Here is a 14845-nt window from a genome sequence, read left to right as displayed (position 1 = left end):
TTTGCTTTTTGTTTTCTTTTGGTTTGTTTTGTACTGGGACTTGAATTCAGAACCTCATGCTCTTGTTCAGCATCTTTGCTAACACTTGAGACATGCATCCAGTTCCAACTTTTTTGCTGGTTAACTGGAGATAACAGGCTCAACAATTTGTCTACCCCACTAGCTTTCAACTGGAATTCTTAGATCAGTCTCTCTCAAGTATCAAGGATTACAGGTGTGAGCCATGGGCCCCTGGCTTGATTTGTTTTTTGTTGGTGGTGGTGGGGGTCGTGGTCGTGGGACTTGAACTCTGGGTCTGGGTGTTATCTCTCAGATCTTTGGCTCAAGATTAGCACTCTACCAGTGCCATGTCCAGTTCTCTGAGGGTTTATTAGAGATAAGTGTCTCATGGACTTTGCTACCCAGGCTGGCTTTGAGCCACAATCATCCAGATCGCAGCCTCCTGAGTAGCTAGGATTACAGATGTGAGCCACCTGCACCTGGCCTTGATTTGTTTTTTGACACACTTATTATGTAGCCTAAGCTGGCCTTGAACTTCCTATGGAGGCCCAGGTTGACCTCAAAACTTGAGATCCTCCTGCCTTGACCTCTATAATCCTGGGATTATACAGGAATGTGCCACAATATCCAGCTGGAATTTTATTTTCAGCTGAAAACCTTTAATTAAAATACACAATTAAATTTATGATGATTATGTGATCTATCCCTAACTGGTTCTCCCTAAAACCTTAAAATAAGGTTTTCTTACTAGAAATTACAGAAAACAGACTTACTTTAATAAATTGATCAAGAGACGGGCAAATCCCTGCATCATGCTGATTTCCAGTTTTGGAATTGATACCAGCTCATACAATAACTTAATAAAAAGAACATGATCTTCTTTGCTAAATTTTCTCCCATAAAGTCGAATATACCTGTAGAGAAAAATAGACAAAGCTTTTCAAAATTATGTTCTTTGCTGTATTATACTAACATTCACAAAGAATAACAATGGATCAATCAACCTTAGAAAAGAGGGCAATACTGTCATGCTCAACTCGTGGAAAAATCTTAAATAAAAAGTTATGACAATTACAAATGGAGAAATTCTATCAAGTTCCTTTTCAGTGTGTGTGTGTGCATCCTGGAGCTTGAACTCAGGGCCTGGACACTGTCCCTGATATTTTTGCTCTAAACTAGAGCTTTCTACCACCAGTACCCAGCAACAGTTCCATGTACATGTGGTATCTAAAACAACCACACTCAGAAACACAAAGAATGATGTTTGGTAACTATTGAAAGGAAAGGAAAACTGGGGACTGCTATTATGGAATAGCGTTTGAGCCATAAAAGGTGAGAAAGAGTTTCAAAATCCGTTTATACCAGGTGTCAGTAGCATAATCCTAGCAACTCAGAAGGCTGAGATCTGAGTCCAGCCCAGACAGCAAAGTCCTTGAATCTCTTATCTATAAGAACTACCAAAAAGCCAGAAGTGGAGCTATGGCTCAAGTAGCAGAGCACTAGCCTTGAGCAAAAACTCTCAGGCACAGAGCCTAGTCCCTGAATTCAAGTCCCAGGTCTGGCACAAAGAAAAAACCAAACATGAAAAAGAATCCATTTACAACGTGCATATAGTTAATCCTTTACACTTAAAATGTCTTAACAGGGTAACTTTATGATGTACACACAAAATATTAAATACTTTTTATTTATATCTCTGATGTTAAGAATTTTATTTTTTGGGGGTCCAGTTGTGGGGCCTGAACTCTGGGCCTGGGAACTGTCTCTCAGCTCTTCACCTCAAAGCTAGAGCTCTACCACTTGAGCCACAATGCCACTTCCGGCTTTTTTCTTTTTGCTTATGTGGTGCTGAGGAATCGAACCCAGGGCCTCATGCATTCAAGGCAAACGCTCTGCCACTGAGCCACCTTCCCTGCCCCTGATGTTAAGAATTTTACACCACGGCTGGGAAGGTGGCTTAGTGGTAGATTGCCTGCCTAGCATGCATGAATCCTGGGTTTGATTCCTCAGACGTGCTGTGGCCCAATTGGCAGAATGCTAGCCTTGAGCAAAAGAAGCTCAGGATTGTGCCCAGGCCCTGAGTTCATATCCCCAAAACTGTCCCCCCTACTCCACGGCCGGAAAAAAAAAAAAAAAAAAAAGAAGAATATCATATTTAAGAAATAAAAGTTGTGGGCTGGGAAGGTGGCTCAGTGGTAGAGCGCTTGCCTTGCATACATGAGGCCCTGGGTTTGATTCCTTAGCACCACATAAGCAAAAAGAAAAAAGCCGGAAGTGGTGCTGTAGCTCAAGTGGTAAAGCACTAGCTTTGAGCTGAAGAGCTGAGACAGCACCCAGGCCCAGAGTTCAGGCCTATGACCGGACCCATAAATAAACAAACAAACAAACAAGAAATAAGAGTTGTGGGGCTGGGAAGGTGGCTGGGAAGGTGGCAGGGCTGGCAAAGATTCTCAGATCTCAGCCTTCTGAATAGCTAGGATCATAGGCTTGAGCCACTAGTGCCTGGCTCATACAGAATTTTTATTATTTTCATCTTAACAGCAAAGAATCACTGTAAACTTTAATCAAGAGATTACCAAGTGTGTAATTTAGTAATAAAGGACATAACGGCAACTGAATTCTCATCAACATGTAATGCTCAATCAAAACACTACTATCTCATCATAGAGTCTCAACTGGCCTCTATCAGTAACCTGAAATGAGCTTCCTTTGTATCTTTCCTTTGTTAAGCAAATAATTTGAAATATTTTATTTAAATTTTTTGAAGGTGCTTAAAGGCACCATACTACATCTCAATTAAAAGTAAACAGAATAAGAGAACAAACATTGGTTACTATACTAATTTCAAATTTTATTAAGAAATAGATATGGATGTATATCTGATCATGTAAAGTATTTGTTGAAATGAACTCCAGGAAATGGAAATGAGGTTTCTCTTTGTTGCTTTCTTTTCTTTTGGTCTTTTTTGTTCATTTATCTGTCTTTGGGAGGGTAAAGAGGGCACAAAAATGAAGGGACCAAAGTAGAACAAATGCAGCAGTGGAACTCACTAGACACTATGTTGAAAATAAACTATACAACTTGTAGGTGGGGACAGGACAGAAAAACTGGGAGAGAGAGAGAGAAGGGGTGATATTGTCCAAAAAGAAATGTACTAATTACCGGACTTAAGTAACTATAACCCCTCTGTGTATCACCCCCTTTATAATAAAAAATAAAAAATCCAAAATGTAAATATGACTAATCACAGTATATTTAGGAATTCAGAGGTAAGAACTCCAAATTTACTTAGGATAAATTCCAGCCACTTTGATGAGTATCTTTTTGCAGACAAATATCTAAGTCAACAGAAAAGAGAGCATTATCATTACTTGTATGATATTTAGAACTCCCCAACAGCTAAAAATCAAATTAAATTTACACTTAACCTCCTTAAGCTCCTAAATTATGACACCTAAGTGCTTTGCAACCTTCCAGAAAGAAATGCTGCAAATTATTAGTCCACTAAGAGCATCTTTTTCTCCCCCCCAAGCTACTTTGAAGACAATGTGTGTGTGTGTGTGTGTGTATATATATATATATATATATATATATATATATATATATATATATATATATATACTATATTATATATATGTAAATCCTAAAACCATACACCTTCCAGCACTAAGGAAACTGTAAACACCTAGCCTGGATTACATTAGTGAGATGAGAGCTGATAACAAAAAACCCAGACCACTGGTCCCAGTAGTTCAAGCCCATATAGCTACTCAGGAGGCTGAAATGTATTTGGAGCCTGCCCCTGCTGATCTCCAATTAACCACCAAAAAGAGAAAATGGAGTTATGGCTCAAGAGGTAAGCGGAGTTATAGCTCAAGAGGTAGAGTGCTAGCCTGTAATCCTAGCTACTCAGGAGGCTGGGATCTGAGAATCGAGGTTCAAAGTCAACCTGGGCAGAAAAGTCCTCGAGATTCTTATCTCCAATTAACCACCAGAAAGCCAGAAATGGCACTGTGGCTCAAGTGGCAGAGCACTAGCCTTGAGCAAAAGAGTTGAAGGACAGCGCCCAGGCCCTGAGTTCAGGCTCCACCACCCAACAACAACAAAAAAAACTGGGCTGGAGATGTGGCTCAAGTAGTAGAGATCACCAGCTGAGCAAGCAAGCAAGCCAGGTAATACCTCAAAGCATTCAATGAGTTTTAAATCCTAGTACTACTAAAAAGGAGAGGGGGAGATTTACAGATACAATACACACACATTACTTACATACACACACAAATAGTCAACACTGAAATATTTCCTCTGGGTATATTTCATTTTTACCTTTTCTATCTATCTTTTAGTTCATTGAAAAATTTCTAAATACTTCTATAATTAAAATTAACTAAGAATGAACTATAAAACAAAAAGGTATTTCAGGAAAGGCAGAACTAAAAGCTTGGTGTAGATATAATAACTATCTAAAACATCTGAAACAACTTTTGAAATTTTGATTTGGATTAAATTTTACATCTGTAGAACACTGGGCTGGGTTAGGCCTCCTCAGTAATGAGGATTACAGGCAGGAGCCACCCAATGCCTGGCATTATTACAAATTTACAGCTCAGCAAGACTCCTGTACCTGTAATCCTTCCCAGTTACTTAGAAAATAAGAGGCAGGTAGATTTCAAGTCCTGCCCAAGGAAAGTTGGTGATAGTCTATCTCAAAATCAAAACACCATCTGAGCCCCAGAGGCTCATCCTATAATCCCAGGAGGTAGAGAGAGACAAAAGGATCTCAAGTTCAAGGCCAGCTGACTACAAATTGCAGGTTATTCTGAGTTATTTGGCAAGCTCCTATCTCAAAAGAGGTATAGCTAGAGGCATGGCACAGAGAGCTTGCCTAATGTAGAAGGCTATGTATTCAAGCCCCAATGCCTCAAGGGGGGAAAAAATATGTGTTACCCATTTATAGGTGACATTTTACTAATTAAGGTTTCTGGAAGTAATCTACCTTCCCTTAGAATACAAACTATCCCAACTAAAAGCTTCAGGAAGCCAGGCGCCGGTAGCTCCCGCCTGTAATCCTAGCTACTGAGGAAGCTGAGATCTTCGGATCGCGGTTCAAAGGCAGTAAAGTCCCGGAAACTCTTATCTCCAATAAACCACCAGAAAACCGGAAGTGGCTCTGAGGCTCAAGCGGTTGAGTGCTCGCCTTGAGCTGAAAAAGCGCAGGGACAGCGACCAAGCCCAGAGTTCAAGCCCCATGACCGACCCCCCTTCTCCCCCCCCCCCAAAAAAGGATTCAGGATCCTGGCAGGGGGTTGTGGTTCAGTGATACAACACTTGCTTAAGGTCCTGGGTTCTATCTTTAATTCAAGAAAAATACATGAATGCAGAAACAAATTCTTCAAGAATCTGCAGTAGCCGGGCACTGGTGGCTCATGCCTGTAATCCTAGCTACTCAGGAGAATGAGATCTGAGCATCAGCGTTCAAAGCCAGCCTTGGCAGGAAAGTCCATGAGACTCTTATCTCCCCACCAGAAAACTGGAAGCGGTGCTGTGGTTCAAGTGGGAGAGAGTACTAGCCTTGAGCTGAAGAGCTGAGGGACAGCGCCCAGGCCCAGAGTTCAAGCCCCACGACCAAACAAAACAAAACAAAAATGTACAAGGGGCTGAGAATGTGGCTTCGTGGCAGAGTACTTGCCAAGCACGCATAAAGCACTAGGCTCAGTTCCTTAGTACCATATAAACAGAAAAAGCCAGAAATGGCTCTTTGGCTCAAGTGCTTGCTAGCTTTGAGCAAAAGAAATGCAGGGACAGTGTGCAAGCTCTGAGTTCAAGCCCCAGGATTAGGAAAAAACAAAACAACAAAAACCACTGAGTAAAATAAAATTTGTCAGCTGGGTGCCTATGGCTAAAGCCTGCAATCCTAGCAACTCACCTGAGGACTGCAGTTCCAAGCCAGCCTAACTCCAATTAACCACCAGAAAAACAGGAAGTGGTACTGTGGCTCCAAGTAGTAAAGCCTAACCTTGAGTGAAATAGCTCAGGGACAGGGCCCAAGTCCTGAGTTCAAGCCCCACAACAAAAACAGAAACAAAAGCAAAAAAAAACTTGATGGCAAAAAATAAATACCTGCCCTTTAACACCATTTGAAGATTGTAGAGCTGCAATTTTATTTTTATTTTTACTTTATGCAGTACTGATGTTCATAGCTGTTACACAGGTATTTTTACCATTTGACTCACACCTCTAGACTATTAAAAAGTATTTTAAGCCAGGTGCCAGTGGCTCATGCCTGTAATCCTAGCTACTCAGGAGGCTGAGATCTGAGGATTGCGGTTCAAAGCCAGCCCAGGCAGGGAAGTCCATGAGACTCTTATTTCCAATAAACAATAAACTACCAGAAAACTGGAAGTGGCGCTATAGCTCAAGTGGTACAGTGCTAGCCTTGAGCTGAAGAGCTGAGGCACAGCACTCGGGGCCCAGAGTTCAAGCCTATGACTGACCAAAAAAAAAAAAAGGTGTTTTAAGTAATTCTTGGGCTGGGAAGGTGGCTCAGTGGTAGAGCGCTTGCCTTGCATGCATGAGGCCCTGGGTTCGATTCCTCAGCACCACATAAGCAGAAAAAAAAAAGCTGGAAGTGGCGCTGTGGCTCAAGTGGTAGAGCATTAGCCTTGAGCTGAAGAGCTGAGGGACAGCGCCCAGGCCCAGAGTTCAGGCTCCACGACCAGACCAAAAAAAAGGAATTCTTAAGCAATCTCCAAATTGTTAGCACTTTAGTATTGTACTTTAGTACCCATTTTATAGTTACAATGTATGAGTTTTTTTCTTAGCAAGGAAATACTATGTATCTAATCTAATCTCAAATATTTAGAGCCTGTATACTATGAAAACTATATATAAAAATTAACATAGCCAGGTACCGGTGACTCACACCGGTAATCCTAGCTACTCAGGAGGCTGAGATCTAAGGATCACAGTTCAAAGCCAGCCTGGGCAGGGCAGGAAAGTCCATGAGACTCTTATCTCCAATTAACCACTAGAAAACCAGAAATGGCACTGTAGCTCAACCAGTAGAGCGCTTGCCTTGAGCTGAAGGATAGTACCCAAGCCAGAGTTCAAGCCCCAGGACCAACCAAAAAAAAAACGTAAAAAGGTAACATACAAAAGGTTGTATCAGGGGCTAGGAAGGTGGCTCAGTGGTAGAGTGCTTGACTTGTATGCATGAGGCCCTGGGTTCGATTCCTCAGCACCACATAAGCAGAAAAAGAAAAAAGCCAGAAGTAGTGCTGTGGCTCAAGTGGTCGAGTGCTAGCCTTGAGCTGAAGAGCTGAGGGACAGCACCCAGGTCCAGAGTTCAGGCCCCACGACCAGACCCCCCCCCCCCCCCCCCCCCGCCCAAAATGAAGCTATATCAAAGCCGGGCGCCGATTGCTCACGCCTGTAATCCTAGCTACTCAGGAGGCTGAGATCTGAGGATCTCGGTTCAAACCCAGCCTGGGCAGGAAAGTTCTGAGACTCTTATCTCCAATAAACCGCTAGAAAACGAAGTGGTGCTGTGGCTTAAGCGGTAGAGCACTCACATTGAGCTGAAGAGCACAAGGACAGCGCCCAAGCCCAGAGTTCAAACCCCATGACCGACAAAAAAAAAAAAAAAAAAAGTTATATCAAAATTCAATGGTTGTCAAAAGCATAATGTAAGATTTATAGCAAACTATGGACAAACTATTGATGTAACCAATATAAACTCCTTTACAAAACTTGACTCCTGGATACTTCTGTGCAGTCAAGAAGCACACTAACGTCTTTCTTAATTAAAATGCTAATTCCCTACAATTCTCTGGATTAGTATCTATTTTGTTTCAAACAGAGTACTAAAATGGACCTCATCCAGATATACTTTCACTATTTTGAATGTAAAATTGATCATTTTTGGCTCACAGCTGTAACCCTAGCTACTTAGGAGGCTAAGATCTGAAAATCACAGTTTAAAAGCCATCCCAGGCAATAAGTATAAGACTCTTATCTCCAATGAACTAGCAAAAAGCCAGAAGTGGAGCTATGGCTCAAGTGGTAGAGTATTAGCCTTAAGCAAAATAGCTCAGGAACCTTTCCCTGGTCCGGAGTTCAAGCCCCAGAACCAGCATAAAACAACAACAACAAAAGCCATGACAATTCCCTAATTTGCATATTTTAGTTTACAAATAACAAAAAAAAATTCTAGTATTAATGAGTATCTATCTATACATGCATACACCACTACTAAAAGTTTAAGGTAGAGGTCTGGATCTCAAAACAGCATATAATAGGGGAGAAAAGAACATGAACAAGAGAGAAGAGTATACTAAAAGGAAACAAATGCTAAACCAAACAGGCCAAATATGGAAGCCAACTTCAAGATTACAAATCGAACATTTAACAAGAGCTGCTTTGTTTGGACATTCCAGTGGAGTTCTCAACATATATACACTTTTGGGGCTGGGAAGGTGGCTCAGTGGTAGAGCGCTTGCCTTGCATGCATGAGGCCCTGGGTTCGATTCTTCAGCACCACATAAGCAAAAAGAAAAAAGCCAGAAGTGGCGCTGTGGCTCAAGTGGTAGAGTGCTAGCCTTGAGATGAAGAGCTGAGGGACAGCGCCCAGGCCCAGAGTTCAGGCCCCACGACGGAACCCAAAAACAAAAAAACATATATACACTACACTTTTTTTGTTGCTGCTGCTGTTTGCTCACTATTATTTTATTACCGTGTTCTCAGCTGTTATTGAAAAGGAAACTTTGATCTAATTTTCTATAAAGGTTAGAGGAAAAAAAACAGATTTGGATATTAAAGGGAAGGAGTCTAACTAGAAATGAATCACATTTAATAGAAAAGGCTATTTCCCTTGGTTCACAATTAGAAAACCTGTTTTAAAGGTTGTATTTACCAACAAGATTCTCGAAATGTTTTTTTTTTGCCTCCATTTCAGAATCCAGTGTGAAGCCCTGGATTGGATGGATACCCAGCACTGCACAAAAGGAATGGAACAGGGGCTGGGAAGGTAGCTCAGTGGTGGAGTGCTTGCCATGCATGCATGTGGCCCTGTGGCGCAAGTGGTAGAGTGCTAGCCTTGAGCTTAAGAGCTGAGAGAAGAGCCCAGGCCCAGAGTTCAGGCCCCACGACCAACAAAAACATGGAGCAAGTGGAAACCCAAAGTGATATGAAAAGATCTCAGAATGTGGAGGGGCACTGATCTACTGATTTCTATTTGCCCTTCTCCGTGCCTCAGTATAAGGCATTAAATTAAAGCACCTTGGGCAGATTAATTTTTTTTAATTTAATGTAATAAATGCAGATTTCCCATTTTCCTCCTCCACCTTTTTTTTTGGTCAGTCATGGGGCTTGACCTCTGGGCCTGGGCGCTGTCCCTCAGCTCTTCAGCTCAAGGCCAACGGTCTACCACTTGAGACACAGCACTACTTCCAATTTTCTAGTAGCTTATTGGAGATAAGAGTCTCATGGACTTTCCTGCCGGGGTTGGCTTTGAACAGTGATCCTCAGATCTCAGCCTCCTCAATAGCTAGGATTACAGGTATGAGCCACTGGCACTGGCTCCTCCACATTTCTTTATGGAACTACCACTGTCTGCTGTATCCTAATGAATAAAAATGTAGACTAAGAGAAAGAGTACACTGAATTGTTTGAAGGCAGAAATCTAATAGGCCCTAGATGCCAGAAAAGGCAGAGAACACCTATAATTCTAGCTCTGGGAAGGCCAGCCAAGTCTACATTGTGAGACTGTTTGGAAAAACCAAAATAGAACTAAGGAAGATGTCTAAATCCTTCCTTTACTATTTTTTTTTTTATTTACCTATGAGTATTAACCTGAGGTCTACTGTCTTTTTTGGTTCGCTTGTTAGTTTGTATACCTCAAGTTGACCTCAAACTCAACAATCAGTATCCATGGCTCAGCAGCTTCATTTTTTAAATGGAAGTAACTCAATATCGTATTTGCTACCCCATGAGGGAATCTAAGTCTCTAAAGAGGCAATAGAAGAAAACTGTTATTAAATGAAAATGATTGTTCGTGGGATTCCTGCCCCACTATCTTTAGCCCTGACGTAATAAACCTTAAACAAAATAGTACAAATGGAGCAGAAAGTCAAGAGTAAAATCACAAATTTTGCAAAAACTGGCTGTTAGTTGGCACTTCTTTAAAATAAATTATGAGTTTATATTATTCTGTCTTCTTTTGCATGACTGATATTTTCCATTAAAAAAGCATTTGCATAAAAAATTGCTGTATTAGAGAACTATTCAAATTAAACTAAACATATCCTCAAATGGAATAAAAGATTCTGGCACAAACAACCAGTTAACTAGTGGAAAAAACAAACTCACTCAGTGGTTTTTCTACTAATTTTGCTGTGAACTGATAATGTCTGAGAAATAAAAGTTTAATTTTTCATACTGAATGTAAAGGATACACATTATGCTGCTATTCAACTTTGACAGAAAAATGATTTCCAAAAATCACTTAGTCCATTTTCTCTTTCAGAAAATCAGCTGTACCACTATCAAGGAAAGTCTGGTATCTATTTTGACTATAAGTACTTAATAACAGATAAACCAGTTCTAGAGGCTGGTGATTCACACCAGTAATCCGAGCTACTGAGGAGATCTGACAACTGAAGTCTGAAGCCAACCCAGGCAGGAAAGTCCTTGAGACTCCTACATCCAACTACACACCAGAAAAACCATGAAGCAGAGCTGTGGCTCAAATGGTAAATAAGAGTGCTAGCGTTGAGCAAAAAAGCTCAGTGACAGCTTGCAGGCCCAGTGTTCAAGCCTCAGGATCTGAACAACAACAATAATAATAGTAACTTTTAAAAAACTTCTTAAAAAAAGAAAGGAAAAAAAGAAGCAATCAGTGAGGTTCTATTTGCCAGGGGAATCTATCTGATGTTGTGCTTATGTTTCCATTTTATGTAAAACACTCCACTACTAAACATTAAGTTTTAAAAGCCTAGTAAAACTGTCTACAGTTTACCATCCAAAGGTTCTACAGCAAGACCAAACTGGCAACGAGAGTGACTAAATGTGTTTATCTAAACTGTTTTATCTAGATTTCAGTGCCTCAGGCAAACGGTCCTGAAGGCTCTCAATGCAACAGGATCAAAATCAAATTTCCAGATTGCCTTTCATCAACTCCTTTCATTCTCTACAAGAGCCACACAAATTATCTACCACTCTGTAAGTTACACTTACTGCCATTTTCCAAGATCATTTATTTGCTCCTGTTTTCTCTAAACTTCTATAATTTGTTTCCTCACTTAAAACTGTATCTACATGAAAACTTCTATTGCATTGCAGGGCCAAGTTTTAAAATTAAAGGAAATAATCAAGAGGTGCTAAGCTGGCCTGCAAGTCTCAGAATGAACTGAGACTAACAAAATGAAGTAAACAGTCAAAAAGGAGCCAAAGTAGCTCCCAACCCAGAACTCAGCTTCAACACACGTGTGATACTCAAATGAGGGGCCCACTTCTGAAGACACTGTCCCCAGCGCCTCTGAGTAACACTCTTTATCTTCTTTAGGAATGTACTTATCTAGGTAAATATTTTCAGAATGTTACAAATTACTCAAAACAGTCGTTATAGAAATATATACACTGGGTGACATGGTGATACATGCCTGTAACTCCAACATCAGCTGGAGGGTCTCAAGTTCAAGGCCAATCTGGCCTAGAGATCCCTAATCTCAGAAAAGAAAAAAACAACAACAAATACACACTTGTTTATACAAAGGCTGAAAATGAATAAAAACCATAAGATACCAGAACAACGAAATGGTTTGGATGCATTATTTACTTCAACAATCATTTCATTCACAAGAATACTGAAAGATATTTAGGACCAAAGCTAGTGGAAGAAGCTAGATTTTATTTCCATTACTACCTTCCAATCTTTTAAGTAGCACTAAATTCATACACTATTTGGCTATTATCATAAATTTTGGCAGTAGTTAGATGCTAATTTATGTAACACACAGAGCTGGAAAAAAAAAGATAACAAGTACAACTACAAACAGGTCACCTTAATATGACGAGAAAAAAAACACACCCCAGATCATAATTTGTGTCATCAAGTTTAAAATGTCACAGAACAAAGCAATCCCAAGAGTCAGTATGCAGCATCTAACCACTACTCCAAAATAAATTCCTACCTGGCAGCACCTGATGTTGGTTATGTATGTGAAAACAGCTTTGTAAGCCATTTAACTGCCATTCTGCCCTACTAAACACCATGATTCTCCACTGAATATTTAGTCCTGCTTTTTAAAAGCTATTTTTACCTAATAAGCCAAAATAACAACACAATTCTTGGTGCTAATTTGCCAAATTCTATTAACAACAAATACTTCAGAGTATCTGCGGAGATCCTAGGCTCAAAAATATAAACATGTCTTCACACACTGGCATGGCCATAAATTGTGCACCTAATATGAGCTGTTTATGTTGCCTCAAATAGTAATTCTGTAACAAATCGATTCCAAGTGATTTAAAAAGGGAATTGCTCAAACTAAGTCATATTATTTTCATTGCACCTAAATTACACAAATGCCTAGGAGGCTCACCTAAAAAAGTCGCTAGACATCAGGGGCTCAAATCTGTAATCCTAGCTACTCAGGAGGCTGAGACCCGAGGATCAAGATTTGAAGCTAAGCCAGCGTGCAGACAAAAGAGACACTAATCTCCAACAGTTGGGGGTGTGGCTAAAGTGATAGACTGCCAATTGTGAGTGAAAAAGCAGAGTAAGAACTGGAGGCCTGGAGTGCAACAAACCTTAGTAGCAGTAAAAAAGAGAAAAAAGAAAAAAACAACAGGAAAAGACATTCTACTGGTGTGACTAAAAGCAATACTCAGTCAGTTGCGTTTTCCTCAGCACTTCCTTATTTTCCACAGATCCTAGCGCCACAAACTTCTTTGTAGTCTAATCAAGAGGAAGGTTGTTAACCTTGACATTTCATGGTCTTTGAAGAGGGCAAGTTAAGTGTTCCACTTTTGCTTATTTTTAATTAACAAGGCAATTACTCCCACCTACTCTGTGAGAGGAGATGAAAAATCTGTCAGGGCCCCCTAATAACTGGCGCATAAGAATTATCCTGCGAGGAAAGACAAATATAGAAAAGACTATTGCATTACAAAAACCCTGAGTCATCACCCAGTTCACTCAGCAGATTCGGGTAAACACGGTGACTGGTGTCCGGTGTGTTCACTCACCCGTAGCCACACGCGTGAGTGTGCCACGTTCCCAGATTTTACCTACAGCGAACAGATCGAGACTCTGCAAACAATTCTTTTCCGAAAAGTTTCGGATACAGTAAAAACGTTCATCTACCAAGTAAGGTTTACACACACTAGCGTACCAATTTTTCCTCAAATTTCAGTGACTCTCTAGTTTACAACTTGTTTATCAAGGGAGCTCCCGAAAGTGACTAGTAAACACAACCGCCCTCCCAGACCAGATAACAGCAACCCTCGACAGCTGCTCAGCCGCTCTTCCCCATTTTCCGTAGAATCGTTGAGGTCTCGCCACAGGCAATGTCACAACAGGACCGACACACACTTTCCTTAGAATCTAAGACAACATTCGCCAGCCGGCCGTCTACCCCGCCACCCAGGACTGCGCTGGGGGCAGATTTAAACTAATCTTTCCGATCAAAGGTTCCGAGCCCGTACAAACCTCAAACACCAACTACCTTCCAAGGCTGCCCTGAAGGCCTCCTTCCCATTCACAAAGTTCCCAGGCGCGAACCCAAGACCCGGAAAGTGGCGAGGATGGAAGGAGGAGGAGGAGGAACCGGAGCCAGCCCGGTGGGGGGGGGGGGGGGGGGGAATGGAAAGCGAAGTCAGGAGACCGGTCCCCGAAGACAAATCCTGCCCCGCCTCTCCCCTGAGGCAGGCTCCACGGAGGATCGCTCCTCCGAGGCTCTCCCCGGAGCCTCGCAGGTGTTAAGAAACAAACCCAACGCTCGGGGAGCGGCAGCCGGCGAGAAGAACCGCGGAGGTCCTCCGAACCAAGTGGCCTGAGTGGTTTCCGGGCTTCGGTCGCCACCCGACGACCACTGACTGCCCCGCGGACAGCTAGCTGCAGCCTGGACCGAGCTCCGGGCTCCGTCCGTCCGCCCCAGACAAAGAGCCGTCCCTCCCCACCCCCGACGGCCTCTGCCGAGCCGCGGCTTCCGCGGGGGGCCCCTTCTTCCCCGGGCAGGTGGGAGTGGACGGTCCCGGGACCACCACCACCACCACCACCCCGCACACTTACGTAGAGAGTTTCCTGGTCCAGAAGAGGCCCCCCGGCCACAGCTCTTGGAGCTGCACGGCCCGGCCCAGGTTGCTCTTGATCTGGGCCAGTTGCAAGTCGGACTCTGCGTCCAGCCGCTCGGCGTAGGGCAGCAGCTTGTTGTACACGATCTCCTTCTGAGGGGCGAAGCCCCGCGGCCCCAGCCCGGGACGCCCGCCGGGCTCCGGGGGCTCCCCGCCTCCCGCCCGCTCGGCCGGCTCCATGAGCCCAGGGACGCCCCCCCACCCCCTCCCACCCTAGCCCTCCCCGGCCCCCACCCCGCTCTGGGCTCCGCCTCCTCCGCGTCGTCGTCGTCGTCCCCCCCCGCCCCTCCCCCCCGCGGCCGCCGGCGGCCCGTTCGCTTGCGGCCCGACCGCTGAGTTCTTCCCTCCCGGCCGGCGCGCTGCTGGGGCCCCGCGCGGTCCCCGGTTCGTTGGCAGCGGCAGCGGCCGCTCTGCCCGCCCCGCACCGGCTCGGCTGGTGACGCTGCAGCCGCCGGGCCCAGAGGTTCCGGATGGGCCCCAAGTCACTTCCGGGGCG

General features: G+C 43.2%; 1 protein-coding gene across 1 annotated transcript in view; it reads right to left on the bottom strand.

Moving 5' to 3' along the window:
• Psme4 (proteasome activator subunit 4) overlaps positions 1 to 14533 on the bottom strand; it is a 102446-nt gene extending 87913 nt beyond the window's left edge. The window contains exons 1-2 of the mRNA XM_042691131.1: positions 14288 to 14533; positions 774 to 914 (exon numbers count right to left, since the gene is read on the bottom strand). Coding sequence (XP_042547065.1) covers positions 774 to 914; positions 14288 to 14529 — 383 coding nt within the window. The 5' untranslated portion in view covers positions 14530 to 14533. The remainder of the gene's footprint in view (positions 1 to 773; positions 915 to 14287) is intronic.
• Positions 14534 to 14845: the final 312 nt, after the last annotated feature.

Source organism: Dipodomys spectabilis, unplaced genomic scaffold, assembly GCF_019054845.1.
Source record: "Dipodomys spectabilis isolate Male_0828 unplaced genomic scaffold, ASM1905484v1 ptg000141l, whole genome shotgun sequence".
Classification (NCBI taxonomy): domain Eukaryota; kingdom Metazoa; phylum Chordata; class Mammalia; order Rodentia; family Heteromyidae; genus Dipodomys; species Dipodomys spectabilis.
The sequence above is the reverse complement of the archived record's forward strand: the minus strand, read 5'-3'. Positions and strand labels throughout refer to the sequence as shown.